The sequence below is a fragment of the Patagioenas fasciata genome, chromosome 3 (genome assembly GCF_037038585.1).
Source record: "Patagioenas fasciata isolate bPatFas1 chromosome 3, bPatFas1.hap1, whole genome shotgun sequence".
NCBI classification, from domain to species: domain Eukaryota; kingdom Metazoa; phylum Chordata; class Aves; order Columbiformes; family Columbidae; genus Patagioenas; species Patagioenas fasciata.
In genome coordinates this window covers 72,645,815-72,662,400 of record NC_092522.1, presented here as the reverse complement: position 1 = coordinate 72,662,400, position 16,586 = coordinate 72,645,815, and the positions used below count along the sequence as shown (strand labels likewise).

Sequence of the window (16,586 nt, the reverse complement as noted above, 5' to 3'; positions counted from 1 at the left end):
TTCCTAGCTAGCTAAATGTTTACTATGTGATTATTAGTATCATGATTGATGAATATGCCATATTATTATAATGAACAGGAACTATGTTAAAAAGACTAAAATATCATTTAATTCAGAAAGTTTAAAACCAAGTCAGAACATTGTACATCGTTTCTCTTTTTGTTGGAAGGCATCCACACACTTGGCCTAGCAGTCGAATATTTCAGTTCAGCGCTTGAGTTAATGGGAGAAGTGACAACTCAACTGCTAAACAAACTTCCGAATCTCAAGCACTAAATTGGTTTCCACCATTTGAAAGTATTTATCTAAGTGCCTATCAGGATCTCTAAAAAGCTTTTAATCAAATTTTAGAGAGGAAGACACACATAAGAGTTTATCAAAACAAATTTGGTTATTACATAAATAGAGGGTTTTCACAGGACATTGTATCTTCCAAAACAACATCTATGTGAAATGACAAGCAGATACTTTAATTTTTGTCTTTTAACACTACATTACGTAGCTGCTATGTGAACACTCCCTGAAAATCTTTATTGAAGGTGGAAAGTACTCAGTGATTTTCAATTTAACTAGAAAAGTAAAGAAAATAAATTCAGGAAAGTTAATCGTATTGTACAGTCAGTATCGTTGTAAAAGCCCGCATTCCCGTGCAGAGGTTACGTTCAAGAGGTAGAGATTAGTGTTGTGGTCTACCAACTCAGTGAAAAAGTTGATTTTCTTAGATTACAGTGGCTTGACTGTATTAACATTGAAGTTTTTAAGAGACTGGAAATTACCTCATGCAAATTTAATCTACACATCCAAAATAAAGATAATTTTAATTTAGGAGTGTACAATCATATACGAAGTAAATGAAAGGTTTTTAAAATTCCTTAAATGATTGCAGTATGCTCATAAAGCAGCTGAATTCCCGCAGGATGTATGTTTGGTTTTTTGTTTTTTTTCTTCTTGAAGAACTAATGTATAAAAGCAAGGTAATCAAAATGGCTTCTAAACTGCATAAGAACGCTGATTAAACAAATTCACATGATTAATACTGTTTTAATAGGTAACCACCATGAGAGGTTCCCTAGTTCCTACTCTGAAACGTTCATGCTAAACAGGTCAAAAACTGCAAAACACATCAGATTTTTCTAGATTCTTTAATGTAACTAGTATTACTGGATTATATTCTATACTAACTCGCAGATGCTTCAGAGGAGTTTAAAAGGAAAATAACTTTCTTAAGAGAATTAACAGTAGTTCTGCTTGAGTTGTGTTAGATTAAAAATTCAAGACTGAAAACCTCGAATAGTTGACTTCTTTGTAAGAGGAGTGTCAGAAATTTTAAACTCCATCAACCATACTTCAGTTTAATTAATCTATGAAAAATACAGTTGGCAATTCCTGAGACAATGGGTGAAATTTTCAATTATTGTACATTGAAAAGGCAAAGGAATAATCTGTATTTTTTTAAAAAAGAAGAAAATAAGATAATAAAAATTCTGACAGTGTTTCCAATAGAGATGAAGGCTGCACATTGTATTTGGTCTGGTTGAGATGGACTTGCTCCAAACTGGTTTGGTGGGCAGAAGAAAAAAAGGTTTGATCTGCAACTGTTCTTCCTATCTAACATGAAAGACCCTCTGTTCCACTCTAGTTCTGAAACAAGCCTCCTTGAAAAAGTCAAGTAAGGACATAAAAATGTAAACATCTTTTTTTTTGGCATTATTCTAAAAACCTCTTTTGCGAATGCAGTGTTTTTAAATTGGTCATACTAAAAAATGAAACCAGGCTGCAGGCAGAATGTAGATCTAATTGAGTGATCTTTGAGGTAGAAGATGTGGTCCACATTTAAAAAGATTAAATGGAGCTTAGAGAATCTATGTTCTTCTTACAGAGATGAATAGGATCCTCTGTGCATCAATTCAGAAAGGAAATCTAAGCAGTTACTCTGATTTCTCTTGTTGAAATCACAGCCTAGAGGATTCTCTCTCACACACTTAACAAGAGCCCCTGTGGAAGACTGCTATGCAGGACTAAAGTTGGTCTTGGTCTTGGACCTAATGAAGACTGAAATTTAAATAACTTTCTCCTTAAAAAAAAAAGGAGCAACTTGCTAGTAATGGCTCTTTATCAGAGAAAAGGCTAATCTAGGGGTGAAGATGGACATTCTCAAAACTAATGCAAAACCATAGAATATAGCACAAAATTGCTGACCAAGTCACTGCGATGGTAAATCAACAGCAAAAGAGTGAATGAAAGATATTGATACTATACAGTTTGCTCAAGAATTTTCTAATTGCGTTCAAGCACATTCTATACATTCAGCATCTGATAATCCTGACACCAGGTCACAAAACACTTTAAGAGTCAATACACACTACACTATATAGTCATTGAATACAATGTCATCTTTGCTGACTATGTTCTGGTTCAACTGCTGTTAATCTCACTGTCTGTTAATAAGGGCCCGGTACAAGAAGCGTACATGTGCATCTTTGTTCCATAATCCTTGCAGTTTGCTTCATCTGCGACTAAAGAGAAAGCTTTGATTTCTTCATTCCATGCTGAAGCCTCTGAGTCCTATGAAATTTTTGAGAGCTTCACATGCTGCAAAAGACACATAGCAGGACAGCTGTCTCTCATAAAATAATTTCAATGAACACGATATTGTTTCAAATCACACAGTGAGCAGGTATTTTGCTGCTTCCAAAATATCTCCAAGCAGATCATTTGAACAGTTTTGCATCCAGTTTGAATTACCAGAAATTACACTCAGTTTATAATATTACTATCCTTTTGTAAGGTGTTGTTACTTATTTATTTACTGTTTCATTATGCTCTTCTGTTTCTGTTTTCATACTTTATTTTTTTGTGCAGTTTGTGAAAGCCTTTGCAGAAGTCCCTGTGAGGCTTAACACAATTCCACAGATAATTTCTTGCTTACTTCTACTCCTAGTTCCATCTCAGCTGGAAACAGTTATTCAGAAGCAAGAACAATTTTTTTGCTCTGGGTTAACTAATCTTAACAACTCTCCATAATTCTACATTGTAGCTTCTAGTACCTCTAACAAAGTTACAGAAAACAACCTACAAAGGTTAGAATAACTACAAAGCACAAAATGAGAGATTTTTCTTTGTAAGCCACCTCCTTTAAACATATGTTCTGCTTTTTGTAAAACTATGTTGTTTCAACAAATAATGCCTTTTAGATGCAGGAAGACAGACTAACAATTTTCAACAACAACAACAACAAAAAAAATACAATCCAAGAAGGGATCAGTCTAGAAAATATGCTGCATTCAAATAAAGCCAATTTTATGAAGACTAAATTATTTATGCTTCACAACATATAACATCACAAAAAACCCTCACTGAACTACTAGATCACAGTCTTGCAGGAAAAGTAAGCATACCGCTCTGCTAGAAAAATCTAGGGGTTTTAATGGTTACTTCTGAATTTACTTTACTTATACTACCAGAAGCTCATATAAAATACATTTAGTTGTTTCTGAATGGTTATGAGTCTCTGTTCACCTATTTCAAAAGGCTGTCTGAATATATGCATTTGTGGATGTGCGCAATATTACGTACATTATAAGTGCATATGTGCATTATATACAAATACATACGTATTTTCTCTACACACACATTCTTCCCAACAGAAGGTGAGAGCTCTGACTAATTTACAGTCATGTAAAACTAGAGACTCAAACCTGTTTCAAACAAGCAATAAGAACAGAAAGCTCTAAGAATTTAGAAACATCCAATAATTATTGACTTTAACAACACTGTACAAATGACGAATTTCTTATTAACTGTTTTAATATTAAATCAGTTCCAATATAAATTACTTACTTAAGGCTTCTGAAACTGCCCTATAACTTTTATATTGGTATAAAATTTATCATAAAACTTAGGTCTCTTCTGTAAAACACACATACTGGGTTATTTTGATCCCACATAGAAGACATTTCATCCGTCTTCACTGTCAGTTTTATTAACTGCTCACCTAAGGAATTTGAAGGGAAACCTTCGGGATCTGTAAACAAAAAGTTAGACTATGTACCAAATCAGAATTCTTTCAGAAATGAAAGCCAGCAATTTCTGAAAACACCTAGCTTCTTTATTGCTACAGAAGTTTATCTGATATTGCAAGAGAATTATTACATCTGATTTTTGATGATTTATGTCATATCGATGATCACTGGTTTTGTTAGGGCTGGTTTATTGTTTTAACTGATCTATACCAATGCTCCTTCATGAGCACACTCTTCACTAGAAAATACATATGAAAATGAAGAAAAATCTGAAGGAGTGGGTTCCCTGATGTTTAGTATGGCATAATTTTGAAAGTTTTTACTGAAATCACCCACTAATACAATTTCCTGTCAAAGTCATTCATTGATCTCTGGTAAACGTCTGTTTTCTCTCAGGCTTTCTTTCCGATTTTCTCAGCACCTCAATAACGGACCCTTTAGAGATGTGAAACAGAGAGTTACACTTGAGCCCTCTTTCTGTGTCAAATTTCACTGAAAACAGCCAACACAGAGGGATGATGGCCATAAAGGGAGAAATACAGGACATGAGGCATAAGATCACTGAAATAACTTTCATAATCAACACAAAATTCTTGACTATTTGCATAGATAATGTAATCCTTAATGAAACTTTAAAGAATGGTTGCTTACTAGTGGTCTTCTGTTTGTTTGCTTTAACTCAGTAAGTCATACTCACTTGTTCCACTAATGATTTCCGGTCTGGCTTTCATGACTTTGCAGAAGAGTTTTCTACAAATTTCTGTCCAACCAGTTTGCTTCTCTGGATGTTTTAAGAGTGATAAGAGCTTATCAAGATCTTTATCTAGAAAAAAAGGAAAAATGAGTGTTATTCTATAATTATAATATTGGCTTATTATTTTTTCCTTTCCTTTTCCTTCTCCCCTATTTTTTTCTTTCTTTCTTTCTTTTAAACTTACTACGTAAGTAATAAGAAGCTATTTTTTACAAAGTACCCCAGAGACAAGTAGATGAATTCAAAAACTAGAAAACATTTTGACAAAGAACAAGAAAATTCAGATGCATCTGAGAGGTCTGTCACTGCCTGGCATTTTTGGCAGACTTCATACCTTAGGAAGAAAATACAAAATAAATATCCCTTATCCTCTGACAATTAAACTGGAGAAGCAGTCCTAAACGTAACACTTAACACATTACTAAGGCACATTTTGTAATTCGCCTAAAGGTATTACTCCCCCGCCCTGAAATGCTAAGAATCGGAAAGACATTTTAAAGAAAGTAGTTGGGTATTTCCATGTAATTTCACCACTCTGAGAATCTAAAATAGAAAAGATAGGAAAAGATCCTTCTCCAGATATCATTAGTTTAATAATAATAAAACCATGAGGTGGCAGCACTACTTTGTAGAATAGGACATGAAGCATGGTAAGACAGTAACACAACGATGTTCCACAGAAAATTTCTGCTTCTTTTTGTAGGCAGGTTTCCTTCAGATGCTTCCACTATGGACAGACATATAATAGTTTTGCTGGTAATCCCCAGCATTTCCCAACTTTAGCACCAGGACGTAAAACTGGGACAAAAGGTTACACTAAAAGTACACTTTTGTTGACGATGAAATGTCACCTTGCAAGTTTTGTGTTACTATTTTGAGAAACTTAGAATTTTAAATCAAATTTTCTGAAAAATCCAGGTGCAGCCAACATGCTTCTGCTCAGGGCCACAGGCTCTTTGTTGGTTGTGTCAGAGACTGCAAGAACATAATTCAAGTATTTTCTAACTTCTCAATGTTTAACTTCTTACCCGAGCACTACTAAAACACAGTCTTTTGGTACAATTTTTATATATGAGGTATGAATATATCAGATAACGTTTTTCATTATATGTTCAGCTTGCTTATAAAACAAATTTGTGGAACAATTTACTAAAAGGTTTTTAGAAAAGATTCCTTTTAAACGCAAAGAATTTCAAAGATTGATCCCTATTGTTGCTTTCACCTTGTTATTAAAGACACGTTCTCTCTTTACAATAGGGAGACATGCTTTCAAAATTAAAATTTTCATTGATGCAATGACAAAAGCACAGTAAGTATATTCTCTCTTGGCTAAAGCTTTTTTTTTTTTCCTCCATTTTCTACTAAGCTAGAGGAAATTACACACACATTACCAGTTTTCTAGTATTAAATATCACGGGCAGAGGCAGTAAATTTCACAACTAGCTGATTCTCACAGAGGACTGAAAACAGAACCATTGCAACAGATGTAGAACCAGCATGTGTAATCCAGGTTTTCAACAATATGATGTCTGTACATAAAGTCTTAACAATATTTTTTTCTTTAAAACGAACATCTTCTGCAACCAAAATGTCTGTCTTGGAATTCACAGCGAACAAGGACTATTTGCAAGTTACCACCACGCATGATGACACAGCACACTGAAGGCAGCAATTAAAAGAATGCATAAATATGCTCTGGCAAATCAAAAAGGAAATAATTTCTTCCCATATGCAAGATTTGTTAAAAAATGCTGACATATTAGGAAGGGCTGACTGTTCAAATTCTATTTTTCTGAAAGTACAACAAATTTCAAGTTCAAATGCCAAGTCATTTTATAAAGTAATTTCATGTAAGATAAAACTGACCAAACTCAGTTTTCTAACAGAAAATCCTGACCCGACAAAATGGAAACAATCGATTAGACTGCCTCTCCTCAGAAAACCTCATTCCCAGGATACTTGATTCTGCTATGAAACACTTCTGGTCAACTTCAGGGGAAAAATAAAGGTGGTACCTGTAATAAGGTAAATCCACTCGAGCTGTGCACACTACCTTTGGTATGGGATCATGCAGTTTCCGTCATTAGGAAAGGATTGTAGCCTACACCACTGCTACTAACTATTCACTAAGGTGATGAAGGTTCTTTATATCTTGCAAACACTCCTTTGTTCTGTTTTCTACATTTTGGAAAAACAAAACAAAAACAAAACAAACAACCAAAAAAACCAAACAAACAAACAAAAAAACCTTCATAGAAATGAATTCTGTAATGAAAAAAGACTTCTGATTAAAGATTCAACAACAGTTTGAGCCAGTTTACAGCTATTTAGAATATCTGCTGTTACTTTTACTTCCTTAGAATACTTCAGTATTCACTTTCCAATAAAACTTAATTGTTTCCACAAACAAAACACTATTTTCTAATTATCTTATTCTTTTAAGATGATTAGAGTATTTTCAGCATAATTACAATCTTGTATAAAATTTATTTTAAGCTGGTCTGAAGACCTCATTGATTTATAAACAGTACATTGTATAACTGTCACTGGGATTTATTACATGATATACAGTACTTCAAAAAAAGCTTATTACAGTAACTTCATTATTATAATTAATAATTATTCCAAATTAATTAACATCTAATTCCTTTGTCATCCTCAAATAACTAGATTTTCAGTTAGGATCTTTCCACATAACATGAACTGATGCTTAGAACCGCTTACGTGAGTATGAAAATTTAATGTGAAGAAGGATTTACTCTTACAATATTATCAGTAGGATTTCCAGTTTTCTCCGCCCTTTTCTGCTATTTCTATAACAGATGAAGGTTGAAGAAAATCTTAGAACTGCAAAGCAACACTCCTCTACAAGTTAAATAGTTATTCTACTTCCCAAAAGATTGTAATAATTCAGTTTGGCAGAAGAGGATCAGAGACTACAAGCTGAGATTTAATCAGACAGTTTACCAGATACCAGGGTGAAATTTTGATTCCTCTGAAAAAAATAAAACTACAAAAATATCCCTCAATAATTTCAAGAAAGTAAGACTTCAAGACCATGGCACATTCCTCTGCTGCTTCCTCCTGACTTCTTCATTTGTGATTGCTGAAATGCACACATGCTAATATCCAGCAGTGTCAATACATCCAAAATTGTACTGTTTAAACATGTAACCTTTTATAATGCTAATTCATGCTCCAACAACAGGACATAAAGATGACACTATTACAGTATTTTCTGAAATTTAGCTAAAGACCATCAACCACTGTATTCACATTAAGGTTCCTCTGGAAAGGTAGTCTTTAACAAAAAGAACTTAAGTAGCCTCAAATATGTAGCAAATATAACTAATGCATGCATATGTATGCAAATCTGCAAAAAGTTTAGACAAGAGACAAAATCTAAGATTAAATACTCTCAGTAAAACGTGAACTACCTACTTATCACAACTGCCAAGTCAACACTAAATTTCCATTTCTGTCATCAGAATAGAGACAGGCAACCTACTGAAAACAATAACTCATTTTTATATAATTATTGGACACTTTTTTCCCTCAGTCAACAAGGACACAAGATTTCAGATCCTCAGGGAGCTCACAGGAACTTTCAAACCCAAATTACAAAGAAACAAGCTTGAGATCCATGCAACCAAGGTACTATAGCATAACCATGTATTCAATATATTCATTACACACTGTAACTGGTATCATATTGTGGCAACTCAAAGTTTCTTATTTTCTTCCAGCTAAACCATTCACTTATCTTAACAGCTTGTCATTAGAGATGGACTATCATTTTCTCCAGCAGGTTATCACAGTACAAAAAACGAAGAGAACCTTCTGGGGCAGGGAGGTTGAATGAAAATTGCTTCCAAAAAAACTCATTATACCAAATAAAAGTCAGCTCACTTTCACAAGTTAGTAGTCAAATATAACTTGTCTGACAGGATTACCACATAAGCTGAACTCCAAGAACTACACAGTCCTGGCTATGCCAACTACTTGTTACTGAGGATGGGCTTTCACACTATTGCCAGAGGTTTTCTAAACACATATCAGAGAAATGTCCTCCTATTCTTTCTTCTCTTTTCACTGGTACATCACTAAATGGGTTCACTAGTTATGGTAAATTAATTTTTATCCTAGATTTTCTTTTTTTTCTGGAAGAAATGCCAGAACTGCTAAAGGAGGTGAAGGAAAGAAAGGGAGAGAGCGGAGGGAGGGAGAAGAACAAAATTCACAGCAATAGAAAGAAAAGTGAGGAAGGAAATGAGTAAGGCCTTCCTCTTCTGGTGATAGTAAGCTTTTAAATATGCTTAACCATAACACAAAATCATACCGAACAGCATGACTGAAGACACCTTTACACCAATTCAATTAACCTGCTGCAATCCTGCCTTCTTTGACATTTGTGGTTAAATTTTGCTACCCCATTCCCTTCTTTGTGCTAGCACTGGTTGCTTTGTGTAGCCTTGTCAAAAAGAAAAAAACAAAACCACAACAAACCAACAAACAAACCAACCCACTAAACCAAAACCCCATGACCTTTACTAGTTTATGAAAATATGGAACTGCACTACAAACAACCTACAGTTACCTGCATGTAGGAAATCTGAACCACCACACCATAACTTTCTCCAAGTGTAAACTGATCCCATTCCCTAAAAATGCTGGTATATAGTTTTTCAAATAATTGTTCAGCTAGCTTTTGTGTCTAAAGTGGGTAAGACCTAGGAAAATTCCTAAATGTTCTAGAAAATGTTAGAAATGCCACAAGACCTTTCTCATCTAATTGTTTTGTGATAAAAGTGTTTTTCTACTACTAGGAAACTAAGATCTGTAAATCCATGTGTATCTTATAAAAAATTTAAATTTAGAGTTAATGAATAATCTGGCTATATTATATTTGACTACTACACAAAAACAAATCCATATAAGGACTGCTAGTTTCAGACAGATACTAAAAAACAAACAAATAAAACAAAAACAAACAAAACACAAAAAAGAAGCACGGCACCATGTCCACATTCAAGTTAGAGTATAAAGCAAAGAACTCAGAGAACAGTGGCTGAGATAAAACACCAAAAGACTTTAAGAACATTTTCACAGGAGATTTTTGGTAGTAATTCTAGACTGTACGAGTAAGAAACAGAGGAAGATTAATGGATGGTGGGGTGCCTACGGGTATGGAAATGCTAAGCAGTGAATGTATCATTGCAGGACTATTACGGACACTATTCTTCAGTCACACTCATCACCAACTGTCACAGCTGCAGAGAAGAAAAGGAAAACAGATCTGTGCAAACAGATCCAGTTCTAAAAAGTTTAACTTTTAATAACATACAGTGTAGGTAATATTACAAGTAAAAACCCCACCATTTTTAATAGTTGTATCATGAATAACGAAGGACTATATGACTTTTTGAAAACCACTTAATAGTTCTTCCTCTTATCTTAGTGAAATAATAATTGAACAATTAAGACAAAAGAAAAGCAACAGGGTATCTTGCTGCAGTGTAAACATGTGGAAATGGCATAATTAATTTCCACATGTAAATAACGATCCACATAAATCACTTGAAGCTTCACTATAAATTTTCTTTGACAGAAGTGAACCATTAATATACTGCTATACTATAGTTTTCCAATTCTAAATACTGGCTAAAATAATTAATGCATATTAATACAGAATCCAGCAAGTTTATTTTTCCATATATCCTTTCCTACAGACACATATACCATACCGGCAAATGCCTAATATCTGCAAAAACAGGGCAGATATTTAAAAGGAATGATGCAATACAGATTTTCCTCAAATACAAAGATACTTTTTGGGTGAGTTTATCCATTCAAAGTGTCATGAAATGGAGGAATTACTCCACTAATCCAATGCAGCTACTAATTTTACCAGCATAAATTACAACAGCTTCATTTTTGATCTAGTGAAGCAAAATATCCAGTTACCAGTGTTTGTGAGCACTACATCAGCACAAAATAATAGCACGAGTGTTAAAAAAGTTTGCTAAGATGAAGCCTTTGGGCCTTGGTGCTGAGAAACACATATTGCAGACACTCTGCAGAGTTAGCACTCCTCTGCATTTTCTTACAGCTAATTAATCCTTCCCCTTCCCCCAAAAAATTTAACAACCAAAAATGTGCCAGTACTGCATGTTTACCTCTGTTTTTAAAAAGAATGTAGAGAGGGAAGGAAAAAAAAAAAATATATATATATATATATATATTTCCTGAGTTTTCTTCATTAAAAAAACTCAGTGTGAATAAGTTCTTTTCAGTGACCCCCATTCATGCGCTACTTTAAAGTTTATCTATCGTTTCCATTATACTGGATACACAGGCTGTGTGATATCTAGGGATGTGGAAATGAAGCTTTCTGTTTCCTGACCTCAGCAGAATCACAGAATCATTTTGGTTGGAAGAGACCTTAAAGATCATCGAGTCCAACCACAATCTAACTCTAACACAAAACCATGTCCCTAAGAGCCTCATCTCTATGTCTTTTAAACACCACCATGGCGGTGTATATTAAAAACAACAAAAAAAATCAACTCCAGTTATGTTTTTACAGCTGACATCATAATCATGGACACATGATCAGTTTTCAAAGAAGAAAGGTAAGCTTCTCTTCCAGTGTCCGGGTTGCCTGCATAATAAGAAAGGAGGTAAATAAGAGGTCAGGACAGACAGAATAAAACCTACAGTTACAGCCTTTTCAGACAAAGAAACTGCACATTCTTTAACAGTGCTAAGAGTCTAGCAGTCTTAACTATTCAGGTAATAGAAACACCCCAAAAAGAGGGGAAGACACAGCACAAATTACACAATGAAGCACTGCAGTATGAAATCTGAAGGCACAGAGCTCTGGGGAACTGCAGAAGTATCATGCTGGCCTTCAGTCCCTGGGGGCAGGTGTGACAAAGCTGTCCTGCATTCCCACTCATAACATGTACAAGTGTTTGCGCGGCTGCAGAACTGTTGCCATTCAGAATTCTGTGTGAAGCCTGTCTGTCTCTTTGCACTGAAGCAGAATTAAAATTTAAAAAGTACTTGCCTAAACTGTTTTAAAAACCTCTGAGCAAGTTGTGTAACTAACACACAACATGAATTCTGAATATTCACAATAACACAGATGTTCTTAAAACCTCCGGTGATGATTTCATGAGTTCCAGATGTACCCTACTAGATTTCTTTTTTTTATTATTTGATTTGTAAAAAATCTTTATTGCCAAGTAAGCCAACTATTCCTTTTTCTGCACAGGGACACAGAAAACAATCAATCTTCTCTCCTTGCAACTCCTTTTAACATATTAAGAGACTTGCAAGACGTCTCTCCTTCGGGCAGCCAGTTCTAATTATTTCAATCTATACTTGCATCTAACATTTCAAAGTCACAACCTGTAGCTGTGCTCTAGAACTCTTAAACGTACCTGTTTGCCTCAGACTGCAGAGCCTGTGCCAGAGGTACTCCACTCTAGGACTCACCACTTCCAACTGACAAAGATCATCTGCTGTCTTGCATAAACCTAACTCACAGATCTTTCTCATAACTACATTTTTAAACTCTCCTGTAAAAGAGCATTCCTATCACTGCCATACTGTAGTGCTGAAGAATCCAATTCAGATATTCCCCATCATTCACTCATGCTCTTGAGTTCTTTTTTTTTCCTTAAACACTGGAAATAGCAATTTATGAATTTAATTATTTTCATCTTTTATCTACTTATTCTGATATTTTCTTTCAAAATAACTTCAGTCTGGCAAATCAGATACTTGCAGTTTCACAGAAGAAATTTTTTTTTAAATACTTACTGAAAATGAACACTTTCAGTGGTTTTTTTTTTTTTTCAAACCACAAACACAAAATATTGTGTTTGACTATGAAACTAAATGTTCTGATCATTTTTCAGTTATATAGTTTTTCACTTCAGTTACTGTAGTGACAGTGCTCATCCTGGGGGGACGGAGTTGTCGCAAGCCTGGCTAGAAGGTGAAGTCAGAGACAAAAGAGACAACAGGAATCCTATAAGGAAGTACCAGCCAATGAGCAATCGCCGACACGTGTGTGCAGAGCATGTGGACAGTGCATGCAGCCAATCACATTACTGTATAGCGCGTGCTGTAACCAATCATATTGTTGCAAGGTGCGTGGACAGGGCAGCTTTTGGTATAAAGCTAGCTCGGTCAGACAATAAAGTTGAAGTCTGTGAACATCATATTGGTGTGTCAAGTTCCGTCTCTCGCATGGAAAGAAACAAGTTACCTTTAAGATAAAAAATTCATTTTCAAATAAAAATATTTCAATCCTTCAAACACATTTGCAAACTTTTGAAACTTCAGCAAATTTACTATTAGTCAAAAAGGTTTACCCTAGGTTTCCTAGCTGGTTGTCATCCACAAAAGTCACAACTTCAGTCTCCCTTCCATTATCCCACTTGTAATGATGAGCAACAGAATTGCTCTGAAGAAGAAAACAGAGAGGTTCTCTAGGATACAATAAAATATGCTTTTCCAGTCCAAGAGCAATACTACCTGCCTCCTTGAAGACAAATTCAAAGCAAGTGGGTACCCACTTTTTAGTGATTGGATTATTGACTCAAGAAAATTGCCTTGGGAAGCCTGAAACAATGTTAGCAAAGTTAAGATCCAGAAAATTCCCTTCTTATATGATTACACGGCCTTCATTCTTGTCAGAGAAGAGAATCAGCCTTTCTTTTAGTTTTTGCTAGATATTTATAAACAGACTATTTGTATTCTACAGTTAATGTAGAATTGCTATTACTTCTGAAAACCTATATCTACTAAGGAAGTTCACAAATACTTTCTAATAAATACATCTCAAGGATACGGTAAACATGAACAAATACAAAGAATTATTTATTTCCTATGAACCATTAATCAGATTCTTTTACATTGTCTATGGAAACTAAAACCTTAGAAAGGTTTCTCTGTATGAGTGAAAACTGCTTTGCCTAGATAGCTCTTCAAAGGATTCTTCAGTGTGCCCACATTCCAAATTGATGTTCAGTGTGGAAACCAACTATCCTAAACGCTCTCTATTTCACACACCACCAAGCTTTGTAAACACAGGGATCTGAATCACCAAAGTAGTGTACAAAAAATTTGTAGCTTAGCCACACTGTCTTGCTTCAGTTACCAGAGAGATGATACAAATATATCTCATGAGTCACCCACCTGAGACGAGCCAAAAGGTTAATCTTGAAGTTTGCATAAGAATTAGATTACTAAATGGAGCTTTGCGGATTGACAGTTGCACAGAGCCAGACAAGCAAAACCAAACCAACTTCTTTAGCTACAAATGCAGCCAACAATTGAAAAATCCGTAATTTTTACGAGATTATAATCTGGTGGATGGGGTGTGGGGAGCAGGAAGGAAAGAAAAAAATGTTAAAAAAAAAAGAAATCAACAAAGATGCTTGTTTGACATCTACACTGCTTGCATGCTTTATATGTACCTTGTCTGAATTCGGCTTTCGTAGGGATTTCTGCAAGATAGCACCTTGGCAAAGGGAATGATGAAAACATTGGCCAAATGTATGGATCACTGCCCTAGAAATAGGACCAGAGAGAAATTAATTTAGGAGAAGAATTAATAGCATTTGCTCAATCAACACACAGGTAAAGTTCCCAGAATTACTGCCTATGCACCAAAATTATGCTTGATACTACAATTTGCAATCGGATATTCCACAACTCAAAAAAAAAAAAGTTAAAAGATACAAAACCCAAAAAACATTGAGCCAGAATTTTTCCTGGTACATACCACTGACAGTTTTGATTTTACAGATTTTTTTTTCAAGCAAAAGGGAAAATGCATTTTTTCTTAAATAATTTTTAAAAAATTTTAAAACCCTGCAGTTCCAATTTTGTGCATTGATCTAGCTGTCTTTGCTGTGATGACAGTAATTTGCATTTCATCTTTATAAGAATGACAGCCAGTGAGAAGCAGACCATTTAAAGGAGTTGCTGAACAAACACAGTATTGTTAGAACATCGATGAAAGCTCCAGGTATTAGACACTGCAGATGAAAACCCAAGCATGGAAAAAAAATATCTAATGAAAGGAAGATATAACAAATGGAAAGCTAATAAAGAAAAGATAAAATACAAAAGTAAGAAAAAATACAGATTTCACTTTTATAGTAGAAAAAGTAACATTAAAATGGAGCAATATAAACATTTCATTTGAAAGTGATATAACCTAGGCATATCTCAACCCCCTAGATAGCAGGACCAATATATTTTTTCAGTGTATCGCTCCTAAAAGTTTTAGCTCTTTATAAAGTTAAAGGTGAACTGCTACTTCATAGTGTTAATTAATTTTCCACATGCTGAAATTTCAGCAAAAATGTTGAATTAATTAAGGTGGAAGTTATGGAAAGAGAAACTGTTAAACTTTAGATTCTAACCTTATCTAGTACTCTCAAAGGCAAATTTCTTTCCTGTGGTCCTCCAATTAGATTTATCCTTACAAGAACATGGTTCCTCTCCACTGATAGAGCATCAATTATAAAATCTCTGTAAAAACAAACAAATACCAAACCAAAAAACAAGTAGAAAACTCTGGAAGTTATTCATAACACACAGACAACATGCTGTCTGAAGTCACTGTGTAGTTCCAGGTACAAAACTTTTTAAAGGAATAAAAATCAGCCTTTATACACCAACTTTCTTACAACTTTTTCCTTCAAAAGGAAATAGTAGGTTTCATCCTCAAATGGTATGCAATGATCATCTATATCTATTGAGATTTCACCCATACTGTTTGATTTAAACCCTGTACTGGTCGCATATGCGAAGAGAAAGGACAGAATGTCTGTGACTAAATGACCATCCACTTCTGTCCCAAAAACACACTTTTCACTTTGAAAGGATACATTGTGAAATTTTATTTAGAAGCCAAAAAACGAAAGTCAGAGAAGTTTCAGTCAACTAAGTTATAAACAAATCGAAACCAAAACAAAACCCCAACAAAGTACTGATAATGCCTTTAATTCCTAAGCATTTTATATTGTATACATAACATAAAAATAATAGAAATGGCATATTTGCATCCACAAATTTTGCACTGTTTTTTTTAAGAGGTAATTTAAGATTAATACAAGTAAAAATGCTTTTTTATTTCTTACACTTTTGAGGTGGACATGGGAGAAAGAAGAAGACTGTTGTAACTTTCCAGAATTTAAGATTGATGACAAACCTGCATCAAAGTAAACTTATGCACATTAGAAGCCAAAGTGAGTAAGAGCATTTGTATGTTTAAAGCCAGTAATGGATTCATGTATTTGTTCTCAGAAGAAAAGTTTGATAGTTAAAATAACATTTACATCAGTCACTTCTTACCCTGGTCCTTCTGAAGGTTCTGTGACATTTTCCTCCTGAGCAGTCAGTAAAACTTGTGACACCTTGTACTGAGTCTCCAAGAGTAAAAGGGTATTGAGGTCACAGCACAGCACATTTAACAGCCTGCAGAAGGACACATTGAAATGATGGCACACTAGTCAGGAACCCAGTAATGCAGAATAAGACAAAGGCAAACATGTTTATGAGATCTCATAATGGAAAGAAAAAAAAAACAAAACACAACAAACAAGAAACTTTGAGTGTTTGAAAAATACTGAGACAGAACTGGGTCAGGAACACTCTCACATCCTTTTTAGCCACTCAAGTGGCACAGCCTTGAGCACACAGGGAACGGTTCTCAACAGATTTTTCATGTGCACTGTAGAATCAGAGAAAATATTCACTGGTGAGCTCAGTCTGCTTTTGACTTT

The 16,586-nt window shown here is 34.6% G+C and overlaps 1 protein-coding gene across 8 annotated transcripts in view; it reads right to left on the bottom strand.

The window, feature by feature from the left end:
- Nucleotides 1-16,586, bottom strand: part of TBC1D32 (TBC1 domain family member 32) — an 80,082-nt gene that overhangs the window by 19,919 nt on the left and 43,577 nt on the right. For 6 of the 8 annotated variants that reach the window (XR_011738403.1, XM_065834808.2, XM_071806594.1 and 3 more), the window contains 4 exons: nucleotides 16,156-16,278; nucleotides 15,222-15,330; nucleotides 14,268-14,361; nucleotides 4,720-4,845 (listed from right to left, as the gene is read on the bottom strand). Coding sequence is in view for 7 of the 8 variants with exons in the window: in XM_065834808.2 (XP_065690880.2) it covers nucleotides 4,720-4,845; nucleotides 14,268-14,361; nucleotides 15,222-15,330; nucleotides 16,156-16,278 (452 nt within the window). In the remaining variant the exon portion in view is untranslated. Of the gene's footprint in view, nucleotides 1-2,474; nucleotides 2,593-4,719; nucleotides 4,846-6,834; nucleotides 11,438-14,267; nucleotides 14,362-15,221; nucleotides 15,331-16,155; nucleotides 16,279-16,586 lie in introns of those variants that run through there. The other 2 variants (XM_071806595.1, XM_071806596.1) reach the window with 2 other exon arrangements.